At 44.6% G+C, this 27,364-nt stretch overlaps 1 protein-coding gene across 4 annotated transcripts in view; it reads right to left on the minus strand.

Moving 5' to 3' along the window:
* Positions 1–27,364, minus strand: part of RUNX1 (RUNX family transcription factor 1) — a 175,665-nt gene that overhangs the window by 6,111 nt on the left and 142,190 nt on the right. For all 4 annotated transcript variants that reach the window (XM_074814315.1, XM_074814314.1, XM_074814317.1 and 1 more), the window contains one exon: positions 2,172–2,333. In XM_074814315.1, coding sequence (XP_074670416.1) covers positions 2,172–2,333 — 162 coding nt within the window. The remainder of the gene's footprint in view (positions 1–2,171; positions 2,334–27,364) is intronic.

The raw sequence follows: 27,364 nt of genomic DNA on the forward strand, positions 1-27,364 counted from the left end.
ATATGGAATGGCAGGAGCTTCAGAGTGGCTAAGGTTGAAGGTGGCATCTGACAACCTGCCAGATTTTAAATGGTACTTCCACACCTCATTCCTGAGAAAGAAACCAAACATCTTGAAACTGCCTGGACACATCACTTATCAGATGAGGGTTTCTTCTGCCCAGTTTTGGCAAAAACCAGAATAATGAGATTTAATGTCAAGGTGTTTCAAGTATGTCCCATATCTTTGCTTTTTCTTTTGAGGCACTGTGTCTTTAGATGATAGGGCCTAAAAACCCCTCAGATTTGCTCTTTGTCCTGACAAGGAGGAATTTCTTAGACAGTAAGTGTGTGTGACAGTAATGGGACTGGGGGGAATATATTGTGAAGGACTTTTCTGGGACTACTGAATGACGTTTAATATAGAAGTAATATTTTGGAAGCACTGCAAAAACCACTTAAGGTGTGTACAGATGAGCCCCCATGTACAGAATTAAGAGAGCAAAGAAAGAATTCTGACATGTGAACTAAGCTCTTCTAGGTTCCTTCACAAGTCACAGAGAAACTACGCCTGTCCCAAGGTAAATTGCTTGGACCGTTTTGACCACGGGCACAAAAAGCACCGACAAGCCCTAGTGCTGGTGCCCTACCTCCATGCTCACCATGTGCACAAAAGAAACACAGGGTGCAGTTACTCCACGCATACGCAGCTGTCTTCTGTTAGACTCTGCACTCCCGGGGGCAGCCACCATGGAAGCCTTTAGTGCTCATACAGCACAGTGCAATACAGGCCTGGGTACACAATGACAACATTTAGGCACTACGGCAATGCAAAAAATACCGCATTTCAATACCGAGTGCATTCACTCATTTGAGTGCAACCTCAGTCGCCACACTGTGATGTGATGTGATGATGTGATTAACATCTCCATTCAGTCTGATTTACATATCCACATCTACAAGTACACATGCATCAGGAACTATGTATAGGGCTTGAAAAGCAGAATAGCTGGTAAATATTGATTTCAAACAATTCTGTGAAGAAAAAATACATTTCTAAGTAAAAAAACGATGAAATAATTTGTTTTACTTGAAATTTTCTGGTTGCTATGAAGAAGATCTTTTTTCATCCTTCTCTCTTTTCTCTGTTTCTGTATTTTGCCAGTGGAAAGGAGTGCAACAGGAGGAAAACACAGGGGAAAAAGTAAAAAGGAGTCTTTTATTTTTAAAAGAAGAGTGTGTCAATAAAGAATAAGCATTTCTATAGACCTTTTTTAAAACAAGAAATTTTTTCCTTCTTCTGAATGGTTTCCTGTATTTTCAGCTATCTCTAAGATGTAATTAGCACCCAGATCTAACACATAATTTACTTTTGGTAGGCATCGTCCCTGTGACTCTTTCAAAGCAGGCTCTATATGACAACAATAGGACAGGCTGGAGCATATTCAAGTGATTCTCTCTGATCTTAGAAGAAGCCCTGAGTATTCAAATGAGAGCAATATGTGCGGCCAAAGAAGATGTTTTTGAAAAAGCTCTGTGCAAATTCGAATTATATGGCTCTCATTCATTTTAAGAAAATTCCTGCTATTGAACACACACATATTGGTTCAATATGTGTGGGTTAGAGTCAGCAGATGGTCAGTTGAGTATGGTGGAAACCAGGGGGGTAGCTTTCACTTCCATGCTGTATTTTAATGTTGGCTTGTAAAGCTCTGCAGTACAATTTGACAAAGATGTAACAAGACAATCCAGTGCAACACTTAAAATGTCAAACCCCACCATCCTGCAGTCAGTGTGTCCACCCATAACCTGCTGTGCTCTGGTCTGAATTTAGAGTGAGGGAAAGAAACAGAACTGAAATATCTGTGGCATTCATTTCTTGGCAGATACGATAGCTCTTCAGCACTCCAAACTATTTTTATAGTTCCATACATCTGCAAAGTGCTGCTCTCTCCTCTTTTTTTGTCTTTTTTGACAATGATATGTTGGACCCAGACCGTATGTCTTTACTCTTTGCACAAATCCCAGCAAAGTGTTGGGAGAAGGCTTGCCTGAGAGGGCCCGCAATAGGCTTCACTGCAACTGGAGAAAAGCTGCGGCAGCACCCTAGGACGCTGCAACCTGTTTGCACTGGAGACAGCCTCAAGGCTTTGGTGAGGCCGGGTGCGGGGGGACAAACTTTTAGGTACTTACTTGACAGCCGGCTTGAAAGCTCTGCGGTGAGGGATGTCATGCCGCTAGCCCTGCCGGGTGATATCGGCGTGGCGGGGTGCACGGAGGGGGTGGCAATGGAGCCCAGGTACTGGTAGGACTGGTCGTAGGACCATGGCGGAGATGGCTGTACTTGCCTTGTGTCTGCAATGAAAAAGAGACCTATAGGCTGTTTTGAATGATAAAACTTTGCAATCAAATATGTGAACCAAACCACATGGTTGAAATAGAAACTTAAATGCCAAGATAATTACATTTCAGTTCCATAATCCCCTTTGTCAAGAAACCTTCAGATGAATTGCTTTCTAAAATATTATCTGTGCATCTGTGATTTTTGATCAGTTGACTTTTTTTGTGAAGATTTTTGGTATTTCACGTTGATGGTGGGCAGGGAAAAGTGGTCAGGGAAAAGCAGATCAAGCTTTCCGAGGTGAAAGACTATTCATTGCTGAGATGCATTAAGTATTTTGGGCTGTGTATTTGCAGCCCTTTTAGCCAAAAAGGCATGCCTTGCATGGCACCCAGGAGACAAAAATCTGAACTGTGAGTGTTTCTGTGCAACTGTGCAAGTAGAGAGAGAAAAACAAGATGAAAATGTGTGTGCGTGTGTGAGAGACAGAGGTGGAGAGTGAAACTTGTGTCCTCCAGAAGGCAGGCTCCTAAGTGGATGAATAGAACTGGGGAATTTGACTTCTTTTGAAAATCCCAGGCTTAATGAAATGAACAGGTGTTTTGTACATCTATTTTGTATATGCTAAAATACAGAAATACAATTCAGAGCGATGGGTACATCTAATAGCATTGTTTAAACTTTAGAAACAGAAAGCCTCACACAGACTCCATGGCACTGCTAAGCTGAAAATGCAGACAACCTACGAGTACAGGCTTTCTGTAGGAACTGCTGCTTCTTGGAAGCAAAATCTCAAAATGCACAGATGCGTAAAACATTTACAGAAAAACGCTAACCTATGATAGTCTAGCCACACGACTAGTTTGGCTGACGTTTGAAATCAGAGATGCACAGCAGGGAGTTTGTCCAAATCAGTTGCACCGATGCAGAAACAACTCTTCTCTGCTTATTTCATCTTTGTATATGAAGCTGGCATTTTCAGTGTATAGAAAACGTCTAACTTTCGTATAAATCAAACTGAAAAAGATTCCTCCCCCCTTACCTACCCAGAAATTTTTTTACTACTTTTAGTGAAATCTTTTATATTTTCTTCAGCCCTAAGAGCATTCTCCTGCAGCTTCATCTAGCTAATTGCCTTTTTGAAAAAAGCAAATGTTGGATGAACTGCATTCAGAAAAAACTGATCAGCATGGAAGGGAAATTTCCTAAGCCTGAGATGAAGGACTTTGATCTTTCATCAGAAAGCCCATGTGGAAATTATTATTTTGTTGTGCTTTATAGAGATGAGTTTTGCATTTTGTTTGTTTCATCTGTTTAGAAAAGAAAATTTATACAAAACTCCAAGCTTTTAAAAAATAACTAGTGAAGTCACTTGCAGAATAAGCTGAAGTCTTGTAAAGATTTTTATGCTGAGTAACATATTCAAATTCAGATATTATTAATATTTAATTTTTTTTTTTCAGGCAGGCTTCCTTAAAAAGAAATCCAGTTGACTCATGCTGTTTTAAAAGCAACATCCAATTGCATTAAATGGACTTCAGTAGAAACAAACAAAAAGACATAGGCACAAAGCCTGCCTTACTCTGAATTACAACATCATCTCATTGTTAATGTATGGTCAGTGTTTATTAAAGATGACAGGGAGACAGATGAGGGAATTCAGTCTTCAGGGGTAGCATTAGGATAAATACCACAAAGCATCGACAGAGCAGGTGTTGTAATGGTACAGCACTGTGTGTTTCAGTTCTAAAAGATGGTTAATTAAATCATTGCTCCCTTATTTCAGCATGCAATCTCACTGATTTTGGTTCAGCAATGCGGCCGAGTACTAGAATCATGATACATGTGCTGGAGTGATCCCAGCCCAGGGGTAGAAACCCCCTTGGCTATTTCTCTTGCCTGGGGAGCCCTCGATGTGCTCTCTCGAGGGTGATGCCACAGGTGGCAGAGTCTCCCCTCTGTCACCTGTCTTACAAGGGCTCTCGTCAACACTGTCACTGCAGAAGCCACTGAACCCCTTTGACTGGAAGTGTTTTATCACCAGCTTTCAGGTGCTCTGTCCTTAGGCCTTAGCACTGCAGAGAAGAGGGAAGTCCCTTCAGAGCGATCTGGGTATGTGTGAAGGGGGTGCTGCCACCCATCTTTGTTTTTCAGGCTGAAAGGAGAGAACGTACTGTCTGTTTTCTCCTGTTACAAACTGTTACTGCGTGGTGGGGCAGCTCTGTCTACCACTTTTCTCCTGTTTCTTACATTGCTGGCTCTTCAGCACAAGAGACGTGGCTTTGTCCTGTACCTTGCCCAGCACGCATGGGATCCTGGTCCGTGAAACAGCCCCAAGTGCAATAAATGCATGAACAACAGTAAGAAGATGCAGAAAAAGCCACAGTAGCTGCCACAGCTGCAGAAGAGGAAGCAAGACCTTGTCATGGGTTTACTAAACACTGACAAGACTAAACTGAAATACGGTTTCTTTCTTTTAGTGCTATTAGAATTAGCTTTGTGCTCTGGCCCGACTAGAAAGCGGATAATAGACCAAGTACGTGCCTACTAACATCCAGAAAGAGATTACCAAGATATCTGACCTCCCTCATCCATTTGCTGTTATTACTGACCTCTGGGGTACTTGAAACAGTGACAGACAGCCTGAGAGACCCCCATTATTAATCTCCTCATCCCATTAAGTCTTTCTTAAGTGAAAGTTCAAACTACCGATCAATTTTCCATCTTGGTACCTGCATTCCCAATCCCCGTATTTGCTCTTAAAGATTGGCTTTTTGACATCAGACTGGTTAACAAGTTGCAATCTATTCAGCGATGTTAATATAGTGCATTATATTATATACACATATTAAAGCGGGTTGTGCTGACTAACCCCAGGCATCACCTTCGCAGTTTTTTAATAACAAGTGGAGAAAAGTATCACTGTAATAGCATTTTTATGGCACCATTTCAATATCAAGAGGCAGACTCAGCTCCCAGTAAAGACAATGTTTGCATTTCCAACAGCTTCAATAGGATCTGGATCAGGGGCCTCAAATGGCATTTTATTTTTGTGATAGATGCTTTTCTTCAACTTTCAGGTTACCTGAAATTAAACTGGAATGGGTTCAAATTTGCCACAGGACTAGGCTACACAAAAAGGCAACAAACTTTTCCCAAATCCATCTCTTCTCTGCTTTCAAAATAAAGAGATGCACATCTCAGAAGTTAGTAGCTTGGCATGGGGAACTGGATGTGTGGCTTTGTGTGGCTGAAGTTAATTTGGTCAAAATATGCTGCAAATAAATGGGAGTTGCTTCCCAACTCAGAATATCTGTGAGGAGATTTGCAGGGAGAGCTCCTTTGACAAAGGGGAATAACAGGGCTTTGGGTCCACAGGGTTTAAAAGCCAAACAGGATTCCAAAATCATTTAAAAGCAGATCAAAATAGCACGAAACCAGGGAACTTGCTCCAGTTGGTGATCTGTGCCCAATCCTCCCGGTATTTCTCCCATTAGCAAGTACTTTCCATTTCTGCTTTTTACGGTGTGAGAAAATGTATTTAAAACATGAAAACAGTTATTAATTGCAATAAACCACTCCAGGGCGAGAATTATGGTGCAATAATTCACACCTTGCTGCGTAGTCACGAGCTCTCGGCCTCTCGCCTCATGCCTAACAAGCTATTAAGCCGAAAGTATTGAACCATCTTTCATGCCTCGTCATGTTTTATTGCCGCAAAAAGGTTGCGTTGGGCTTGTTTTAAAAAGTTGTAATTAAGCTGTACAAATGTTGCATAATGTTTAATAGTTTAACGAAACAAGCTTCGGTGAGAGACTCGGCGAACGAAAAAAAAAAAAAAAAAAAAGCGGCCTCCCCTTTGCACGCCGCTCCCTCTGGTCCTAGTATTTAGCATTTTCCCAGCCGTTTTCGCTGTGGAAAAATGAAGAGCCTCACCGGCGGGAGGCGGCGGGGGCCGAGCGGTGCCGGGGCGGCGGCGCATCGGTAGGTGGCAGCGGAGGCCTGGCAGGAGCCGTTAAGGCCCGCCGCGGCCCACAGCCCCCGGCCGCGGCCCACCGCCCCCCGCCGCGGCCCGGGCCCGCCCGGCGACTGCCGGGCTCCCAGCGCCGGGCTCCCGGAGCGGCGGCCGGGCCGGGCCGCCTCGGAGACCCGCTGCCCGAGAACCAGCTTGAGCAGCGTGAGCCTTTGTTAACACCTCGGTGTCCTCCCCAGCCGGGACGCGGCCGAGCTGCGGCCCTGCTCTGCGCAGTCGCTGCACCCAAGGGACACCTCTCTTCAGGAGCAGCTCTGGGCTGGGTGGGTATCCCAGGATTATCCCAGGAGCTCGGATGCACGGGAGAGGTGTAGATGCCCCGACCCGAAGGTACCCTGGCTCAGAGAACCCGCACGGTTAAGCAGGGCAAACAAACACCTGCCAGGCAAAGGAGTTGTGCTGGTGTGACACAGGGCATCTTTTGGCTTCCAAAGTTGTTATTGATAGTCAAGTACAAAAAGAGAAGAACCCCCTTCACCCTCAGAGCACAGGTCAAGACCACAGCAGATCTCCTGAGCTCGCACAGAACATCCTTTTGTTTGTAAAACTGATCTTGAGCATACAGGGTGTAGAAATCACTGGGACATAGTAAACATGAAGCCCTGGGATGCTATTTCTATGCGATTCTTTTTCAGAGGGCGCACACGCTTTAAAATGCAAAACAACGCTCCCCCTCTCCCTGCAAAAGAAAACGCTGTGATGCTGTCAGGCAAGGTATAAATCCACAAGTTTCAGGGAGACTACAGTTCCACGGTGATTCACAGTACCAGGTCAGGATGTTGCTTGAGATGATAGCAAAAATGTCTTATCACCTTATCACTTCTATATAACAAATATAACAATCCATACCAAGCTGTTTAAGAGAAAGCCCCTGCAAGATTTTATATTCCGATCAGAAAATAATTCTGTTTAGCCATATTAAAAGCTCTAAGCTTCGAATTCAACTCAGATAACAGGTCCCCCTGCACCTATGAGCCGAAAGGAAAAATGCTTATGTGGACACGCGTGGCTTGCACCAGGCTAGATCCCGCACCTCTCTGAAGCCGTTTTATGCCCCTGGAGCGCGGAGAGAGACGGTTCTCCGTGTGTCACTGCAGGTCAGACATTGCTGCCTGCTCCCAGCCAAGAGGCGCCGCGTGGCCAAATCTCAGTATGATACAGCCTGTTCCTGGAAGCTTCAGAAAGGAGCAGCAGGATGTGAGTCAGTACGCCGTGGCGCGAGGCGGGATGGCGGCGGAGCCGGCAGCGGCCCGAGAGGGAGCAGGTATATGCCTTTGACTCAACCAGGCTGCCCGCCTTGCCACCTGCCCCTTCCTGCCCGCCTGCGCTTGCACACGGGCTGCCTGCGCGTCCTCTCTCCTCCTGCACCCCTCCACCTCCGAAACGACACGTGCTGGCTTGAAAATAGAATTGCCTGGACAAACTACCTTCTATGAGTGATTTTTCCCAAGCCAGGGTCAGGGGAGACAGAGGAGTCAGACTCGGGTACCAAGCAGCTAATTACCCGCTATCTGTGTCAGTGAAAACCCCCCCCCGTCCTCAGCATAGTGCGATGAAGATGAATTGCGAAATAGCCGCTGCTGTTGCCAGACCTTTTTTCTCAAGTTGCAAAAATTTCTGTCAGTCATACGCAACAAACCCTGAAAGTCACATAGCATCGAGCTTTGCAATTCCTCCACCATCCTGGCAAGCACTTTAAAGGCAGCAACTGGCATAAGACACAGGGTGAATGAAAGCTGGGATTAGTTTACTGGTGTCAAACTCAGAGGCAGACAAGGGGAGAGTTGGATCCTTAACTGCTTTGAAAGGCTTTTCTGAGTCTGGGATTTGTCTGCCCCCCCTGCCCCCCGGTCTGATTTGCTAATCTTTCCAAAGGGAAACAGTTTTTATAGTGTGACTTTCCCTTCCTTTGAGTGTAAGGCAGGAATGGTCTTGATTAGACTTGTTCATTCAGAGAGGTGTCTTGCTTAATAGAGGAAATGGACTATGAGCACAGAAATGTTTCGTGTAGTTTTGGGCTCAGGAGAAAGATGCCGCCTGCCTTAAAACTTCGATTCAGTCTTTCCTCCTTCTCCCCTTTGCCAACATCTCTTATGTGCCTGTCTCTGACTCTTCTTCCTGCTTGTTTTCTTGCATTGCCTCCTCGTCCCAGCAGCTTCAGGTGAAGGTGTGAGCAGCACAAGAGACCATGACAGGTCGTGCATGAGTCTGACCTAGTCTGTCTCTGAAGCAAGGCATTTGAAATGACTCAATCTCCCTCCCTCACTCAGGACCCAGCAAATCCTCAGCCTAATGCAGCACCGTGAAAAGGTGTGTCATCTCCCGGCAGCTGAAAGAATTAGTCAGTAGCTTAAATAAGGGGGACTTTCCAAAGGACAAGTTCATCACTGGCAGTGGCAGCAGCCGCACAAGGCTGGTATTCTCATACCTCTCAGTGCTGGAACATGAGGAGCTGGAAAATTACAGAGCAAACTGTAAAATTCCACCAGCAGCTACTTCACCCTGCAGGGTGGTTTCCCTCCGTGTGCCAGGCTGTGGAAACCACTGTCACACCACAGAGCCACCTCCCAGCACAACAGCTGGGAGACCTGCAGGTTTCACCGAGGTGGGTGCGAGCTCTGATTTATCCCCAGGGAAAGTTTTTCAAAGCATTCTAATTTCCACTGGAAATTTATAGGAGATGAGCATTCACTCCTCTCCGTGGCCTTGAAAAGCCCCTTTTAGATTGCTAACAGGTGACAGGACTTATTCTGGTTGAGAATGACAGTGACAGATATGTCGCATGTCTGGAAATTTTTAAGTTTATGGGGGGTGGAAGAGCCACCCAAATTCCCAGCTATTCTCTGGAAGAGAGATCTTTGGCAGCAACCTCCTGCCTCAATGTTTCCTTTAATTTTATTTCAATATTACTGTGGTTTTGTGGAGTATTGCAAAGGCTAGAGAAGTTCTAGAGGCATTTGAGCCTCTAAAAAACCTTCTCTGGGATAGAATGAGGCATCACACTCTTCAGAATAAAGAAAAAAATATCAGCCTCAAGCAGAAACCTTTCAAAAACAGTTGCTGAGGCTGTTTGTTCTAGCTGCTGTGCTTGGAGTTGATGCGGAACTTCCTAAAGCATGCTAGGTGCTGCACGGACATCCAGGAGGGTACCAGCCCCTGCGAAGGATTGAGAGTATAATAAAGACAACGATGGAAAACCACAAAGAGTGGTGTGATTAGGTGCTGGGGCGCAAAGCACCATTTCTGCTCTTCGTTTGGTACTTTGCATTCAGTTTCTGTGCATCATCTACCCCCAACTCATCTTCTGTGTTAGCTCGTTTCTTGGCAGCGCTGCACTAGAAAGGGTCTCGACAATGAAAATGATGCAAATCTGCCAGTGCCTTTGAGGATATCAGTCCTCCAGTGCTGAATGTAGTGAAAGACTGGAAGTCTTATATGAAGATTTTTTGCTAGCTTTTATTTAGAAATAGATCTCAGGGAAAGGAGAAAACCAAGGAAGTGCATCCTATGGTTTTTTTGAATTTCCTTCACTTTCTTCATGTCCATGTCAAGAAAGTCAGTGCTCCAATGATAGTAAGATACCTGGAGATGATACCAAAGGCAGCAAGAGAAAGCACCTGTCCTAGCTGTCTATATTTTGGGGATAGAAGGAGAACTGTGTATTTCTTCAAGTTTAAAGCTGCCTGAATGAGCTGCCTAGGCTAGCAGAACCATATATGCACAATGCACCATAAAGAAACAAGTAGTATTTTAGTAATGGCCACTGGTCCCCTAAAAAACCTCTCCAGTCTCACTGCTAACTCGGTGCCAGAATCGGGAAGTGCAGACAACTCTAAATACCGAACTGTGAAAAGTCTGATTTCACAATCAACGTATGTGCTGCCCTAGCAGGTTAGTACATAAGCTGCTCAAATGAAATATAAACCATCTCTCCTCCTGAGTAAGCACACTCCTTCTGGGCTGGCGTCACTGCTGCTTTGAAGAACATGATGGCATTATGGGCAAACTGCAAAGTCTCTGGGTGCCAGTGACACGCAGAAGTTGGAAAGCTGAGTTTTGCAAATTAAGGATGCATTGTTCTTTGTCTTCGGAGGTATGAGTCACCCTGGAGAGCTGCAGTTATTTGTTCAAGAGGGAGACTCCATTCCACCACCGGTCCTCCTCTTCCCTCCCTCTCTGCATCAACAAGGAATGAAGTAAAAGAATTCAACCTTGACCTTCCAGTCTTTTGGCTCCCCTGGAGGAGACATGCTGCCAGACTCGATGCCGCTGCAGTGTTCTCCCATATCTCTAAGCGTACTGCTAAAGCACAAACTGAAACAGTGAGGAAATCAGGGACAGATACCACGCGGGTGTCGGCGGCGAGCAGACTTCACCCTTTGTCCCGTTGTACCCAGCCTGGGAGGTGGCGCGATGCAGAGGTCCCCGTGGCTCGGGCGGAAGGATGACAGTGCAAGCGCGGACACCTGCATACATGCACATACACACGTGTACATGCACATACGCTTGTCTACTTGCTGCATGGCACTGCGCTTTCCTCTGGCTTCAGAGGCACTAGGGAGAGAGCAGGTTGTGTGCTGCTGCTGGGAGGGTGTATGATCTGTGCTGACCTGTGCAGGGACTAGGGGATGGGATCTACTGGAGGAGTCACTGCTCCCTTGTCCATCTCGGTAAATCCACACCTAGAAACCACATCTCTCTGAGTCCTGAGTGGAATCACATGGGGACTGGGACAGCCTCCCCTCACCTGTTGCCACAGTCTGTGTGACTGCTAGACAACAGAGCACCTCTGTTTCTGTCCTGCTTGTCCCCTCCCTGGCTTCTCCCTTCTGCTGCTCTAGGTCCCAGCTATGGCTCTCCTCTTTACCTCTCCCTGAACCACACTAGTTTGTGATCGCCTCCCAGCTAATTAATTCCTTCATCCTCACACTGCCCCCTGAGGAAGGGTATTATTGCAATCCTCGTTTTAGCAGACTGATGCATGCAGAAAGCAGGGCTGTGGTTCAGCAGAGCATTCAGGGCACAGAGCTCAGCACTTGGCTGAGTCAGAGCACATGTGAATTACCTGATGTCACCCCGGCAGGGAAAGTTCAACTTGGGGGAGAAGTATCCACTTTGTCCTAGTTAGCTCACATCTTGCAAGCAGTCTACCTGAAGCATAGGGCTCAGGTGGGGCACAATGCTCACGGAGAAGCAGGTCAATTAGCCCATCTCACTACCTCGCTGCTGGTGAGAGCAGCTGCTTTCAGCCTGCCTTGGACAGGTATATCATCTCCTGGAAATGCAGAGGCAGAACTAGGGTACTAATTGTGTACAAAGTGTAGTGCTGTCTCCTGGTGTCCTGGCTCTTGGGGAAGGATTCATCCCACCTGAGAGATCTACAATGTAGGTGTCTACCTCTGAGCTACTTGTCTAGACTCTAGACTTTATTGCCAACAGGGTAAAACAGACACTTGTGGGGTGCAAGTCATTTCATCCTAAGGGAGACATCTAAGCCAAGCCAGGCGGGTGAATCACACCCGATGAACAGCTGTTTCTCTCCTCGATCGCAAAGATACCAGATGACTGTGTCAGACGGAGACACACAAAACACGGATGTCTAAAGTTAGGTGAAATGAATCCCAGCCTGGTTACACCTCCAAAGTTTCTCTTTCATGGGGTGGAGCAAGACCAAAGGAAGTGAAGAGATATCTTCTGGGCCAGGACCTGGAAGTCACATTAAGTCACTATTTGTAGATGTAGGATTACCTGCACCTTCCTCTCTAGGGCAATACCCTCCATGCCTGTGGTCTGGACCTGATCCTGCTGGTCCTGGGAGGGGATTGCTGATGCCCGGATGCCCTGCCCCAGAGCCATTGCCTGAGCAGGACTCTGCCTTAGTGTGTTCAAGAAGGCAGTCATGAGTTCATGTCACAGTGAAACATTTCCCTAGCTTTGTGTCTACGTTTCAAGACAATTAAATATGAGGCTGAAAGTTCCTTGGGTGGATTATTCCCACTGGAAGACCAATGCCATAAAAAAAAGAGCAGAGTTGAATGAGGAAGTCTCTGCAGTACACTGGGAGACACGGTGATAAAGGGATGACTACAATGTGACCGCAGGTATCTTACAGGTTGCTCCTGATGATGTGAACTAATTACTCCATATTAAAGTTCTTTAGCCTACAGATAAACAAAAAGTCCTCATCAATCTCTTCTTTTACACTGTCAGTGCTCCCTCCTCTTTTTCAACATGAAAGTAGTGGAAGAAAAAAACTTACTCTCTGGAGCTTACAGTTATTTTATCCACCACAAAACACTGACCTTGATCTGAACTAATTAGGATTGCAATAGATTATTAATACGAGTTGGTAAGGTGGAGTTTTGTCAGTATAAAAAGAAGCCTTTGAAGATAACAGCCATTTACACTTTCATGATCTCATCCCAAGTGCTCAGAAGAAAGCCTATAAACTAATAAAGTAGAATTCATCCAGGGGCACTCTGCACACACAGTGGAGTATCACCCTCCAAACCCTTATTCAGGATGGCAAATGAAATCTGCTTGGATTCTTTTAAATTCCAACACAAATCAGGATTAAAACAACTTTTGGTAATAAGCAGATCTCTGATGATCTAAAGACATACTGGTTCATTTTATTGACTTAGAGAAAGTAAGTGACATATCAAATGCAACCTTCATACTTTAACAACTGAGGTCACCTTGAGAAAAATGATACTGAGCCCAGTGGTATGAAACCTCTCTCCAGAGTGCAGCTTTGATTTACAAGGTGAAGTAAGGTCTTCTTCATGTGAACATAAATTTGTAAAGTCAGTTTGACTTAGAGTGATGCATGGATTTTTTTAAAAAGGAGGTAACTAAGAAACTGTTGCTCATTATGGTACTAAACTAAAAAGGACTTGTTGAAAACTCTATTAAGTGATCTGCTCCTCTAAACTGTCAAGCTGGTTTTGAGGAGATCTGCAAAACTGAAATGGAAAATGAGTCAAACCCAGAAGTATGTGCTGAAAGCCCCAACTCACTGGGTTGTCAGGGGCACTCAGTCCAGAAATACATTTAAAATACCGTTTAAGAAATGCTTTGCTTCCTTTACGAAATCCCTTGGCACTTGCTGTGTGGCCGAGGAATGCAGCATCCTGCTGCACTGTGGCCATCACCGATTCCACCCGACCTATGGCCCTGGTGGGTAGCAGCAGGATGCCTCCCCTGACTTCCCCTGAATCAGAGAGGCTGGAGGTGTACAGCCAGAGGAAGAAAGGTTAAAAGGAAGGTACAGACTCATCTCCTTGTTCAACCCTTTGCCACATTTGTGGGAGCAGGAGTGCTGAAGACATGCATCCAGCTCAGCTTGCGTGTTCACTCTACAGGCCATCTATAAATGTTATACTGATTGATTTCAGAGCAAGCTAGATCTAAATATGAAGGGCAAAAGATATAGGCAGCATGAGCTTTGAAGTTAAAATTACTTCTCTCTTTAGTGCTACTGAAGATGCCAAGCAGCAGCTCAGTGAATCAACAGACACAGAAGCTGTTGCAGGGCTGAAGCCCCTCGGCAGTCCTTCATAGACATCATAGAATCACAGAATGGGTTGGGTTGGAAGGGAGCTTAAAGATCACCTAGTTCCAACCCCCCTGCCATGGGCAGGGACACCTTCCACTAGACCAGGTTGTTCACAGCCCCGTCCAACCTGGCCTTGAACACTGCCAGGGAGGGGGCAGCCACAGCTTCTCTGGGCAACCTGTGCCAGTGTCTGACCACCCTCACAGTAAAGAATTTCTTCCTTATATCTAATCTAAATCTACCCTCTGTCAGTTTAAAACCATTATCTTTCATCCTACCCCTACACTCCCTGATAAAGAGTCCCTCTCCACCTTTCCTGTAGGCCCCCTTTAAGTACTGGAAGATGCTATAAGGTCTCCCCAGAGCCTTCTCTTCTCCAGGTTGAACAACCCCAACTCTCTCAGCCTGTCCTCATAAGGGAGGTGCTCCAGCCCCCTGATCATCTTCGTGGCCTCCTCTGGACCTGCTCGAGCAGGTCCATGTCCTTCTTATGTTGGGGGCCCCAGAGCTGGACACAGCACTGCAGGTGGGGTCTCACGAGCAGAGTAGAGGGGGAGAATCACCTCCCTTGACAAGGTCCTCCCTTCCAAAGCAAGGTGCCAAAAATGAGACCCCCTGAATAAGCAAGCGCAGGGCTTTGAACATGAAGGGCTCAGCCAGCAATGCCCTGGATGCACACTCTCCATCAGGGCGGTCGGGGAGGGGTCTGCCCATCTGTGCTCATCTGCACCATCCATCAGGGCAGTGATGCCAGGAGGTGACGGTGACCCAGTGGGAGCCTGCTGACACCCTGACTCCTGTACACCTCCCTGACACTTCTCCTGGAGCTCTTTCTGTGGGGGACCTGGGACAATCAGGCTGCTCAGAAACGTGCACTGTGGCCCCAACTTTTGTGTACCTACATCCCCATCATAATTTCTGGTTTGTGTGCAGGTAGGTGCTACCAGAATGGGTGGAGTAAAGAATAACAGTGTTAAAGGAAAATTGTAATTCAGTATAGAAAAGAAGTGTCAACACATGTCAAATGTTGCAAAATGTCCCAGTGCGGAAGAAATAAAGTAATTCCCAGTATTAACCAACAAACAGCTGTTGTGTTGCCAGACTGAGGAAGATTTCTTTTTGGAATAGAAAGTTTTTCATACAAATATGAAACGTTTTATACAAGTAACAGTTTTGTTTCATTCTCTGTATAAAACATCTTAAAAGTTAACCTTTAATATACTAAACACTTCTGAACGGCTTGAAAAGTCTAGCTTGCTATAAGCTCTTTTCAAATTACACCCTGTGACTAGCCTGTCTGCTCAGAAATTTCATGTAAAATTATTGTTCTCTGTTAGCAGTTACGAACCTATGAAACACTGACACAACAAAAACTTTTTAGAAACTTAGCTGAACACAGCTAAACTCCATGTGCTGAACTGCACAGTTTTACACAACTGTGACATGGAGAGTAAGATCACAAGTCATCATTATAAGCAAAAGGAACTCTTTCCCATTTAAGAAACTATCTCAAAGCTGAACATAATTGTGATATGTAAACAAATATTAAATAATTGTTTAAGTAAGAGTAAGACCAAACAAAGCATTTACATTTAATGTAAAAATCCAATACGATGGCAAGGAACAAGGTTATTGTAGGTTATAGACTGTTGGCTTGGTCAGGGAAAAAAAACTTCAGAAATTGTCCTAATTGAAATACTTTTTACATCTACATTTTCACAATTTAAAAAGTTGGCAACATTTTGAAACAATTCATTTAAATTCAACCAGAAATTATATATTTCTGTTGTTGTTTTGCAGTTGTTGATATTTTGGGACTGCCAGAGAAACAAAACAAAACCCCATTGATTTATTTGTGCAGGTCTTTAATCTGTTTACATTAATATGCTGTATTACTCATTTTTTCCCCAACACGATCCTAAAATGATTGCTTAGCTGCACTCACATTATTCTCTCCTGCCAGTGAATTAAATATGAAATGGTTTATTCCCCCATCCTCCAGCAGCTCTTCCCCCATCCTCACATGCTCATTTAGCCAGTCTGAACTTACAGATAAGCTGATGATGAGACACTAGAAGGCAAAAACAGACAATTATCTAGGCAAATGTTTGAAGGATTTGGACCCTGCGGCAAAAATGCTGTTTACTGAAGACTGAAAGCACCATTTCTACTTAGTACAAGCCAGTGTGTCTGAACTCAGCAGTTCTGGATAGTGGCCACCAGTGGACTCAGAGCAAGGTTTATAGGTGCAAGATAACATCATGCTCCTGTCTGCATTTCATCACCGCAGGGCCTTTTTCTGTGTTCTTAAACAAAGGCATGCAAGTACCAACAGAAGTATACTTTAGCATCTGTCTTTATATTCACTCATTACATAGTTAATAATTTATTTTTATGCTGAAGACCACCCTGACAAGGCGCAAGGGCAGATCCTCAGCTGGAGTAGTTAGTAAAGTAAGGCCAACTTACGTTGGTTGAAGAGCTGTCTTTTGGTCTAATTCTGCACCCTTCAAAACTCACTGGATACGAGCAGGGTTGCAGTGCCTCACACTCTCCTTTTTTCCTTCCTAATTTCCTCCTCGAAAGATGTTTTTGGGCAAAGAACAGAGACTGCAGTAAAAGTCAAGATGAGGAGGAACGAAAACACAACTCTGTGTTGCATTTCACACTGCTCCTCCCACTGAGCCCTCCATCTACCCACTCCTATCTGCAGAGCCCCGGTGATGCAACTAGTGATGGCACTGGCAAAAATGGAAGAGATCGGGCTGGGAAGTGTAGAAAAAGGCATGGGAAAGCTGCTGAACTGTACAACCAGTCTTTCACCTGGACAGGTGGACCCAGTCATGAACAGCACCACAGCAGTTCTGCTGACCCAGAAGGCTCAGTTAGCCTTTGACAGCAAACAGGTTTGTGGGAAGAGTCTGGGAGGCCACTCTGCATTTTCAGGCTGTTTCAGCAGTAAGGAGTGAACTCCTGCTCCAAGAAAATGCTCAGCCACATGCCTCCTGTCTGAGTTGCTGAAAAATTGCCATTAACATAGCAAATGGAAAAAACCCTGCATGGGCCAGGACTGCAGCCCCTGCCTCCCTCTGCCACCCACTCTCAGTGGGAAGAAGGGTGCAACAGAAAGGGCAGGAGAAGCCTCTAAAACATTACAGTTTCCAGAGGAGGCACATCTAAGACACCCGTGCAACAGAACTGGAGGAGGAAGAGTGCATGAAGGGAGACCATAATGACAAAGATGGATGAGCAAGACAAAGACCAGACTCCTGCCTTCAACTCACAAGTGAATGGTGTCTGGAGCCGGGCTGATCCTCCACCCAGGGCAAGCTGCTTCAGTGCCAGGAAGCAGAAGATCTCAGCCACGCTGGCATCTGAGCCCAGCACCTTTCACAACCTCTGAGATGTCAAGAAATGGCCCCAAAATGCTAGGTAAACAGCACAGGTGCTAGGCACGCTGATAAGAAGCTATTAATAGCGCTAACCCAGCTGGAGGTAAACTTTCCAGTAAGAGTGCAACAAACTAGGTGCCTGTCTCCCATGCTTAATCAACCAGGCATGGTCCTACAGAGAAAGTCCCTGGAGACCAAGCCTTAGTCACATTTAACTGCCAGCATTAAGCTATATTTTCCATAAGCACTCCACTGGCTTTGTTTTGTAGATATATTTTCCCATAAAGAAAAGAGGGGCATGCTGCATCCAAGTATGGGGAACATGTCTTGTGAGGAGACAGCATTTCCTCAGTCCTCCCTTTATTTTTTTTTCCTTCGTCTTCAAATATGAAAAATAAGTTGTATGACAGCCTTTGGTGGAGATGTGTGCAACAAGGCCTTCATTGTCTCAGACAGGTGTGAGATTGGAATTGATTCAGCGCCAACAACCCCAGTATCAGAGCCAGCTCTGTGAGCTGAAAACATACACCAACCATCCAGTAATACCACTGCAGCCAGCCAGAGACTCAACAATTTAAGGCTTAACACACACACAACATAAATCAGATGAGGATGTACCAGCCAACCGTCAGCTTCCTGGGCAGATGCCTGCAGACCGTCTGTGCAGATCAGACCTTGCCTGTTTCAGTTATTGGAAACTTTTTTTTTTTTTTTTCATATAAAGATGAGAGGCTGGGTGGAGCAGCTAGCTCAGACACATTTACATTTGCCCTATCTTGCCCCAACAGCCCTCCTTTGCTTGCTGTTGGAGGTAGTCCTTCTTGTAAAGTCACTTTATTCCAAGTGCAGCAGGGAAGGAATTACATCTTGGGGAAATGTTTAATGTACAAATACAAAAATCACATGGACACGCACTCAGTATGCACCACCCTCATGAAACAAAACCGTTCCCTTCCATGGGAGTTTAGGAGACTCTGAACATGATCAAACAAGCACAAGAATTAGCACAGCTGTTTTTCTTTCTTTTTTTTTTTTTTTTTTTTTTTTCCATGGGTATATTCCTTCACTTTTCCAGGAAAACCTGTTTTCATACTCTCTCCTCTCTGCCTTTACTTCTCTCACCTGCTTCAACCTAGTCCCTGCTCTACGTCTGGCCGTGTTAGTCACCCCGGTGAGGGCAAGAGAGGTCAGTGCTGGTGGCCTCCCACCACCTCGGGCTCGGCACGTGCATGGAGAGATCCCATGTGGCACCCCGCCACCGTGGGCTCAGTCACCCATGGGTGACCCACAGGTGCACTGGTCATGGCCAGGCCCCTCACTCTGCCAGAGGCATCTGGCGAACCCCACTCTGCCCGGTTTCTCCCTACACCCCAGCAACTCAGTTTTAGCTGCCCTTAATCCCAGCTGCAAGCCGTTCTCCCTTCTCCAGCTCCTCCATCCTCGGAGAGCTCACGGGGCCCCTGCATTTCATACCACAGACGGGCAGCTCTCGCAGTCCATTGCTGCACGAAAAGGGGGACTGGCAGGAGGCTTCCCTGGGCCGGGGCTGACTCCTGCAGGTCCCAGGCTGGTCCCATGCTGCATCCACCGGCGGGGTTTGTCTGCTGGGTGGGCAGTGGAAGAGGGCTTGCAAGGGTGGAGGCCGGGGAGCGCCCTCAGCACAAGAGCCTGGCACAAACACCCAGGTATGTGCTTAAAAGCTGAAGGAAGCTGAAAGAGAGCTTTTCAAAAAAGTATTTGTAGAGGAGGGGTAAAAATTACAGTACACTAGAGACCCATTTGTATCTAGGTGAGCGTTAGTTGGCAAATCTTGGTTTACACTCACTTGAAATGTCTCCCTCCATTTTCTGTGGTTCCTTTTCAAGTTAACACAAGTGTTCACCTTTACAATGTATGGCAGAGCAGCACTGCTTTCTGGTGGGTACCTTCCCCGTGAACTAATTAATACTGAGTTCGAATTTGCAAATGGTTTTGCATGCAAAATTGCTCATGTATATATAAATCTCAAGGATATCAAAGACACTATTCTTTTGAGCTTATTCACATGCTTTACTGCAGAATGAGGATCATCATTTGGACTTGGGGCTTTAAAAATTAAATATACTTCAGTAACCTTATGCAATGAGAACTGAAATCATCATAAATGCTATACTTGCTCAGCTAGCTGTAAATCATCACTACACTACTAAAACAAAGAATCACTTCTGACAAAACGTTGTCTTTCCTACAGGCCAAAGGACATAGCAGTTCACAGCAACTTCTCTGGATACTGGAAACTCATCAGTGAATAAAGCAGTGGATATATAACTTTTTGCTACGCAAAGGTTTTTTTGTTTCATTGTTTTTTGTTGGCAATGATCACGTGAATTTTATCTGCCACAAGCTAAGGAAACCTAAACTGTCCAATCATATCTAAAAGTTCTGGTAATTGTAATTATTTAAAAATGCAGAGGATGAAAACTACAATGGTTTATATTCTAAAGTGTGTCTAGTGACCCAGTTCCATTTTCGGGTACCTAATCGAAGACATTCAAAACATCTCTTTTTGCAGATATCCAGGGTCCCTGAAAGTGCCTGAAATTGAGCACCAAATCCTGGAAGCTCTCAGAATCACTGATCTTGAACTTAGTATCTTGCCCAACACAGATAAACCAAGCAAACCTCTGAAATAGACCTGGGCATTTATTGTTGGAAATCAAGCTGACCCTGACAGGAAAACCACAGTTTTTTAATAGATTTATTTCATATGCTTTTGTTTTTCAATGCTTTTAAAAGAAGAGTTGTATAAATAGAATGAAAATTGTCAGACAGAGACAATCGTCTATTTGACTATATAATGTGCTCTTCCCCACATAATTGATTGTTTTACCGAGACATCCAAGCCCATTGTTCTTTGCATGTGAACAATCTCCATTTATAGGGGTCATAATATACTGAATACACAGGGAAAAAGTATAAATAAGTTTGCTAAGGGTGTACTGTGTACTCAGTCATGTAAAAGGAGCCCTGTGAACCCTCTAACCACGTGGGATCATTAGAGAAGATCTGCTTGATGCAACATCTTGTTAAAGGCATGGCGGTGGAAGAGACGAGGGCATGTCTGCACCTGATGCTTCAAAAGGAGCCCCCTGCCCCATGCACAAATCCCAGTGGTGAAGAAAGCAGAGACTAAGCCAGTTCTCCTGAATGCAAAGCCCCTTGGCTGCTATGAGCACGGGTAGCTGCCGCAGCCTCCTGTGGAGCTGGAGGGGTTGATTTCACTCCATCCAAATCTATCTGTCTGCACCAACCCAGACCATGCAGGATCTGCATACTGAGGTGGGGTTTTCACCTCAGAAACAAACATTTAAATACTAACTCGTGTGCTAGTCTCCCTCTTTCCTCATTTGTTTTCTAGATGTCAAATAGTACGGGTGTCTGTGGTCACTCTGCTCTAACCCCTCAACATTTCAAGTTTGGAGAGGCTCAATTCAGTATTTGAGGGAAAAGAATTCATTCAATTACAAAATCAAAGTGGTATCTTTTGGCACATGGGCATCAGCTGAATAATAAACTGGTTTCAGTGGGTGTTTGTTTTTAGGGTAAGGAGCTCTTATTTATTTTTTGTTTGTTTTATTTACCATGGAAGGTAATTTGAGCTCTGGTATCAAAACATGTCATGTTCTGCCAAGAGGGGATTAAAGAGGAGAATGCTATGGAAAGAAACTGGGTTTGTCAGTAAAGAACTGAGAGAGATTTTATTTACTGGAGTTTTGCAATCAGCGCTTTTAATCCTCCTCACAATTGGGCCATTCAAAGGCCAAGAATATGCTTCAAGGGCCAGTGAGGAATAACCCAAAACCCAAGGAGTAGCTGCCTTAAATGCTGAAATGCTATCAAACACATGGCCATCCCAAGTTCAGGACAGTGGAAGCACCTGCCGCAGGCGGGGATATTTGCTTTAGACATCTCCAGCACGCCGATGCCATAGGTGAGTTTTAGTGCCAGGCAAAAGAAGTGGTGAGCCAGAATAACGTGTTTCCATGGAAAAGTAAGGGAGCCCAGTGACCCAGCTAATCTCAACAGCAGATAGAAATGCCCCCTGAGGTACAGTGCATTTAAGCTGCCATCCTGAAAGACGCTGAGCCTCCTCAGTTGCCCCAGAAGTGAGGAAGAGAGAAGAGCAGGCAGAGGCTCCACCTCGGAGGGGTGACTCCAGCACTGCTCTACCACGAGAGAGATAAAGGAGCAAGAAGTGAGCCCAAGTAATTAATTCTTTTCTCTGGCTATCACAGTGACCACCAAGAGCACTGACACTAGGCTGGTAGCATCAGTGGCGGCACAAGATTCCTGCATTGGGTCAGAGAGCAGCTCCACTTTTGCAATGACATAACGGAGAAGGGACTTTGGCATACTGAGTGGAAGATGACAAAACAAAACAAACCAGAGAGGATCACTGTGCAAGTTAAAAACTGAACTGGGGATACTTGTCCCTACCTGCAAGCTCTGTTTCTCTTAGCAGTACCCATCAGCTCAGCGTTGTTCTCATGTGGTAAAAGACATGGACTGATTAATGAAAAATAAAACTGTGTCTGGGCACAAGTTGCCAAATTTTATAGCTGCCTAAAGATTCAGCTAGATAGCTAGAGGGATTTCCAAAGGCATCTCCATAGCTGTCACTGATTTCTCTGTGGCTTAGGTGCTTGGGCACTATCAAAAACTTTGCTAAGACACCTTTTTGGTGTGCTAAGTTTTCCTAAATACTCTGTAAAAAATTAAGCTCTAAATAGCTTGCCAAAAGATACACAGAATGACTTTGATGAAACTTGGAACAAAATACAGATCTCTCAACTTCTCAATTTCTGCTCCTAAACCAAGATTTCCTTTTCTTTCATTAAAGTCATCCTTTAGGATGCTCTGTGTGGAGGAGAAAAGGGAAAAAAAGCAGAAGAAAAATTTGTGTAAGTGGAGATGTTGCTTGGGGACTGAGAACATATTTGTTGCCTTATCTAGTGCTTTTTTAATCTCAGGAAGTGCCAGGCAATTGGACTATGAAGATTGGTATCTTTTAAATATATCGACACTTGGAAATCTTGGGGATTAAACACCATTACATAACTCTTTCCATTGGTGCCTGAAGTTGATGAAAAAGCTAAACAATTTCAAGCCTTTTTTTTTCTAGAACTGAATGTGAGGAGGTAGGGGAGGCTCTTGAGCAAGGCTTATGCCCTGGAGCTGGGCGTGCTGCCTGCAACTCGAGCAGGTGTTGAGGAACTGGCTTCCTCACCTCGCTCTGCCCCAAGTGGGAACAGATGGAGGAGGCACAAATCTGTGGCTGAAGGGGATGAATCCTCGAGGTGCAGGGAGGGGGAGGCAGGACGGATTCCTGCCACCCTCAAATGGGAAAAGTCTTCCCGTTAGCAGGCAAAGCATGAGGTCTCCAGCACTGGTGCTGAAGAGATGGCTGAGCCTGCATCCCAGGTGGGATGTATACAGAGAATTGCTGAAGACCTGGTGGTCCACATGGGAGTAAGGAGAGCACTGGGAGTTTGCAGGCAGAGGTTTTATCTTGTCACCAAAATCTGACAGGGCAAAGACCTGAGAAGATCCCCAAGCATTCTCCTGCCTGTCCTGGGGAATAAAATGTCCCTTGTTTCTCCTCGGTGAAGCCACAAGTGCAGAGAATTGATTGAATGGAAGAAAATATGGGCCCAGAGAGCATCTCCTGGGCCCTGCAGCCCAGCCACATCTTGTGTTCTGCACTTACATAACATAGCAAGATCCGCCTTAAATTATGTCTTTCTGTCTCTGATAGCCCCTGGAAGGCTGCCAGGGCTGCTTTGATACCTAGGAACCATCTTCTAATTTCCAGTCTAAATTCATTGATGGTCAGTTTACAGAATAACCACTTGTTCTTGAGCCAAAACTATCCTTTGGCGCAAATGGTTCTCCTCCCTCCCCAGCGCTGAACGTCTCTGCTGTGTTTATTGACTGTAACTATCTTCTCTCTCAGCCTCTGTTTTGGCATACTGACTAAACCCAGCTCTGCTAACTTCTTCTTTAAAGTAAGGTCTTTATTCCTCTTGTCATACTAACAGCCCCCCTTTGCACTTGCTGCCTCTTGAATTAAATTTTTCTTGAACACTGGATGATCATTGTTTCATCTGGACCTCAGATGAGATTTTTCTAAAACTTTTTATACTGCTATTAATACAGTATCCCACCTATTGTATCTCAAAACGGCAAAACTCATGGCCTGCTTCTGGCAGGGGAGGAGGGAAGAGAGAGGTTTCTAATGCCAGACTGAGGGAATTCCTCAGGACTGCTCTCGTTCTTGGGCTGCTGCTGGGCATAACCACCCCTCTCGTGTGTCACAGCACAACCGGCCCTGCAGATAAGCAAAGTCTTGGCAGAGATAACGTGTCACAGTAACAAAATTTTATCCCTGTCAAAATCAGTATTTGGAGAGGACCCAAATGGCATTATGAACTTTACAAATCAAATGGAAGACATGCCTCTTGCTGTAAGAAGTCTATTTCTACACGGGATGAAATGACTGAGTAAGAAAAAATGTTGAGAGCTGGAGCCAAGAAAAAATGGACACTATGAAACTGTGTTAATTTAATTATATTAGCACATCTTGTGTATATCTTTAGCAGACTGATATTTTCTAATCTATACAATATACTCTGTATATACTATAACCTCACAAACGTTCTTGACGATACAAATATGAAGGGTGCTAGTTTCATAGCAAAATGAGAAGTCTCACTTGGCCAGAAATGCTACACAACTTACTTCTGTGCTTCTGCAGATGGCAAGAGTCACATTTCTGGTGCTCCCTTTTAGTTTATGCTTTGGAGCAAACTTCCTAAGACATGCTCCAGTTTGGTCAACACAAGTAACTCTGGACAAAAATGGGAGCATCTGTGCCTACAGAGCTACATGATCGATTCAGACAGCCTTAAATCACAGTTAAATTCACTTAAATTCAGACAGGTTTATATATATCTGTTAGTAGGGGATGTGAAAAAGGAGGGATTTTTCCCCAAAGTGGACTTCTATTAGACTGAATGAAAGAAAAATTGTTTTGCAGATGCTAATCCGGTTCACATGCTCATGTGCTCATCTCTTCAGATGCAAGCTGGTTTATGACACAATAAATAGACAGCAGGGTGAGTCTGCTCCTAATGACTGTACCCCTTAAAAAGAATAACTGCGGAGGTTACTCATGCCATTATATAAAAGTATTATCTGCTGAGCAATAGCAGCGAATCAAAGAAACATATTGTACTTTCAGTAAAAAGATATTTCTCTCTATAAAATTTCCTTTTTGAAAGAGCCAGTTGGAACCCTTCCAGCTAAACAGATTTGGTTTGCAAAATATTTTGGGAAAAAGTCACTATTTCAACAAACTTCCTGTGACCTCCTGGTGGTGGTGGCACTCGAGCTCTGGGTTCACGTCACTGGAGTGGCTTCACCTCCTTCCCTTTCCCCACGCGGGAGCTATTTGTTGGCTACTGGCATTGAAAAGAGGGGAAAGGAGAAAGAGCATCTCTCCCCCTCTCCCAGAGTGGGCTCCTGGCACCCGTTTGCCACATTAGCTGCCCGCCCCAGGAGCTGGGCGATGGAGAGGAGGTCCAACAGAGGGGATCTTCCCTGGCTGCTAGCAAAACGTTCGCAACCTGGCTCGTGGTGGGGAAACTGTACTCCGGGGCTAGGGAGGAGGGCTCCCACACATTCAGGAGAAGTGCTGGAGCCGGCGAGCTTGGCAGCCCCAGCCATGCTGATTGGAAATGATATACCCGCTGCCAGCTCCCACACTGCCCGCGCTGCCTGTGCTGCCCACGCTGCCCGCCGGCGTGCTGGCGCGACTCACCCCCACTACTCCGCCGGCCGGGGGAAGGCAGGAGCGGTGCTGATAGGAAGGGTGCCAAGCTCAGGTGGCACTTGCTCGACATGCCAGGGAACGTATTTTGGGATGGAGAGGTCAGGTGGTTAATCAAGTGGAAACAGGATGATATGCTGCTAAAATGCCGTGTACTCGCTCTGCAAGTGCTCCGGGTTAAGGAAAGACGGGGAGACGCAGATGTGTCCAAAGAGAACATAAAAATATCGGTATTTAGTGTATTGCACAATGGAAAGAGTTGGCGAGTCCCTACTCTTGAGAGCCTGTTTATCTGTTTTGGCAGGGAGCTATGAGCACGTCACTCTGGATTCTCAAAACGTTCTGAAAACTGCATTTTGCAGAGGCAGAATGACAGCCCCGTTGAAGCCTGCTCTGAAACGCTGCTCTGTGAACACTTCTAACTCTATTAACCTACGGCCTATTAAGCTGATTTAAAAGTGGAAATATTAAAAATCAGGGCAGGATACAGCCATAGTAGGAACAAAGCCGTTTTAATTCCCCAGGCTTATATGTCGCCCTTGACTCCACTCCTGTGTTTCACCGGTTCATGGGAACCCTGATAAACTTGGGCTGTTTTTGGTGGAATGAGATTACGATAGCAAGGACCTTGAAATGTCTCTTAAACAAAGCGTATTGCACCTGGAGGAAGACAAAAGGCTGGCTTGTAACAAAATAATCTCTCAGTCGTTATGTTTCGTGCTAATTCAAAGAGCTGATCTTTAAATGATCTCTCTTGCTTTGCTATCGGTGCTAATTCTACTGCTTCGCTTAAAGATCTGTCAGCAATTTTATTACAGCCTCTTGTTTCGAGGGATTTTAGACTTGGTCGTAAAAGCATGGTCCCAGCTGAAACTTAGCATATAAGGTTACAAAATTTAAAAAAGAAAAAAAAAAAGCAAGCAAGAAAACTCAGATATTTTTAAGGCTATAAAAGCATAAAAAGAACCAGAAGCATGTAGCTAAAAGTGATTACAATGATTATTTGTTTTCCCTAGACATAAGAAATAGCTTTATTTTATTCATTTTTTTTAACCTATGGGTAATCAATAAGTCACCAGCTGGAAACATTCTTTGTGCTAATTTGGACAAAAAAAAAATTGAAGTTATTTAATTGCACATGTTTTTGGATTATATTCCTAGCCCCACTAGTTAGAAATTTATTTATGCAATTTATTAACTCAACATCAGTGCCTCCAAAAGAATACCTTCGTGGCCTGATGACTTACACATTTGAAATATTTCTATTGGCCATGAAAAATAATTATACTGTAAAGGAACCGTATAAATTTGTATTTATGTAAAACTCCTGAATTACAGATCTACCTACTCCGGTTAACACTAACCACTGTAAAATTAGTATTTAGTATCTTTTTCAGGCTGGTGTTAAAAGAAACTCAACCATAATACATAGATAGATAGATATATTTATAGTTATTACATATATAAACTTAAATGCTGATCAAGGGTCTTACCTAAACTTTCCTAAACAACACCTCAGCACAGCTCACATGGCTCTGTCTATTTTCTTCTCCCCTCTGTACAAAGGAAGGGGTGAGTTAAGGTTGAAGTGTTGGCCAGGTTTGGAGCTTTAACTGAATATCCTTACTCTGTGCATGTAGGTCAAATCCTTTAACATTATACGCTTGGTACTGGGACAAAGTAATCTTTCAACTTAAACCATGTGTGATGTGGTGGAAGCTTTTTCTTCCCTTCTGATCCCCTTCAGTCTGTGAATTGGCTATGGTTAGATCTCTTAAATGAACAGGTGTACTTTCTCCCTCCCTGTGATATGAAAGAAGCATAAAACTCGATTATAGCAATTTATGGTCTCTTAACTTGCTTGGACTTGTATCCATGACACAAGCAGCTTTATGCTCAAATTCAAGACTTGGTAAAATAGGAAGTTAAAATTAACCTCAATCCTTTTTATAGATGAAAACCTCAACAAATAAACAGTGGTTTAGTGGCATGGCAACCTGCCCCTTTAAATCCAAGAACTAGTCTGAGATGTCTATTTTGAGTTAGTTTTGTTTTTTAACAAAAGATAATTGGACTTGGATGAATAGAGTAGCCTGTGATTCATTACTGGTGTGAGTTAAAACAAAGTTTAATGCTACTACTTGGAAGTTAGCGATGTATGGGGTTTTATGTCTTATTTTATGCCTATATAAAAA

Source organism: Strix aluco, chromosome 2, assembly GCF_031877795.1.
Source record: "Strix aluco isolate bStrAlu1 chromosome 2, bStrAlu1.hap1, whole genome shotgun sequence".
NCBI lineage: Eukaryota > Metazoa > Chordata > Aves > Strigiformes > Strigidae > Strix > Strix aluco.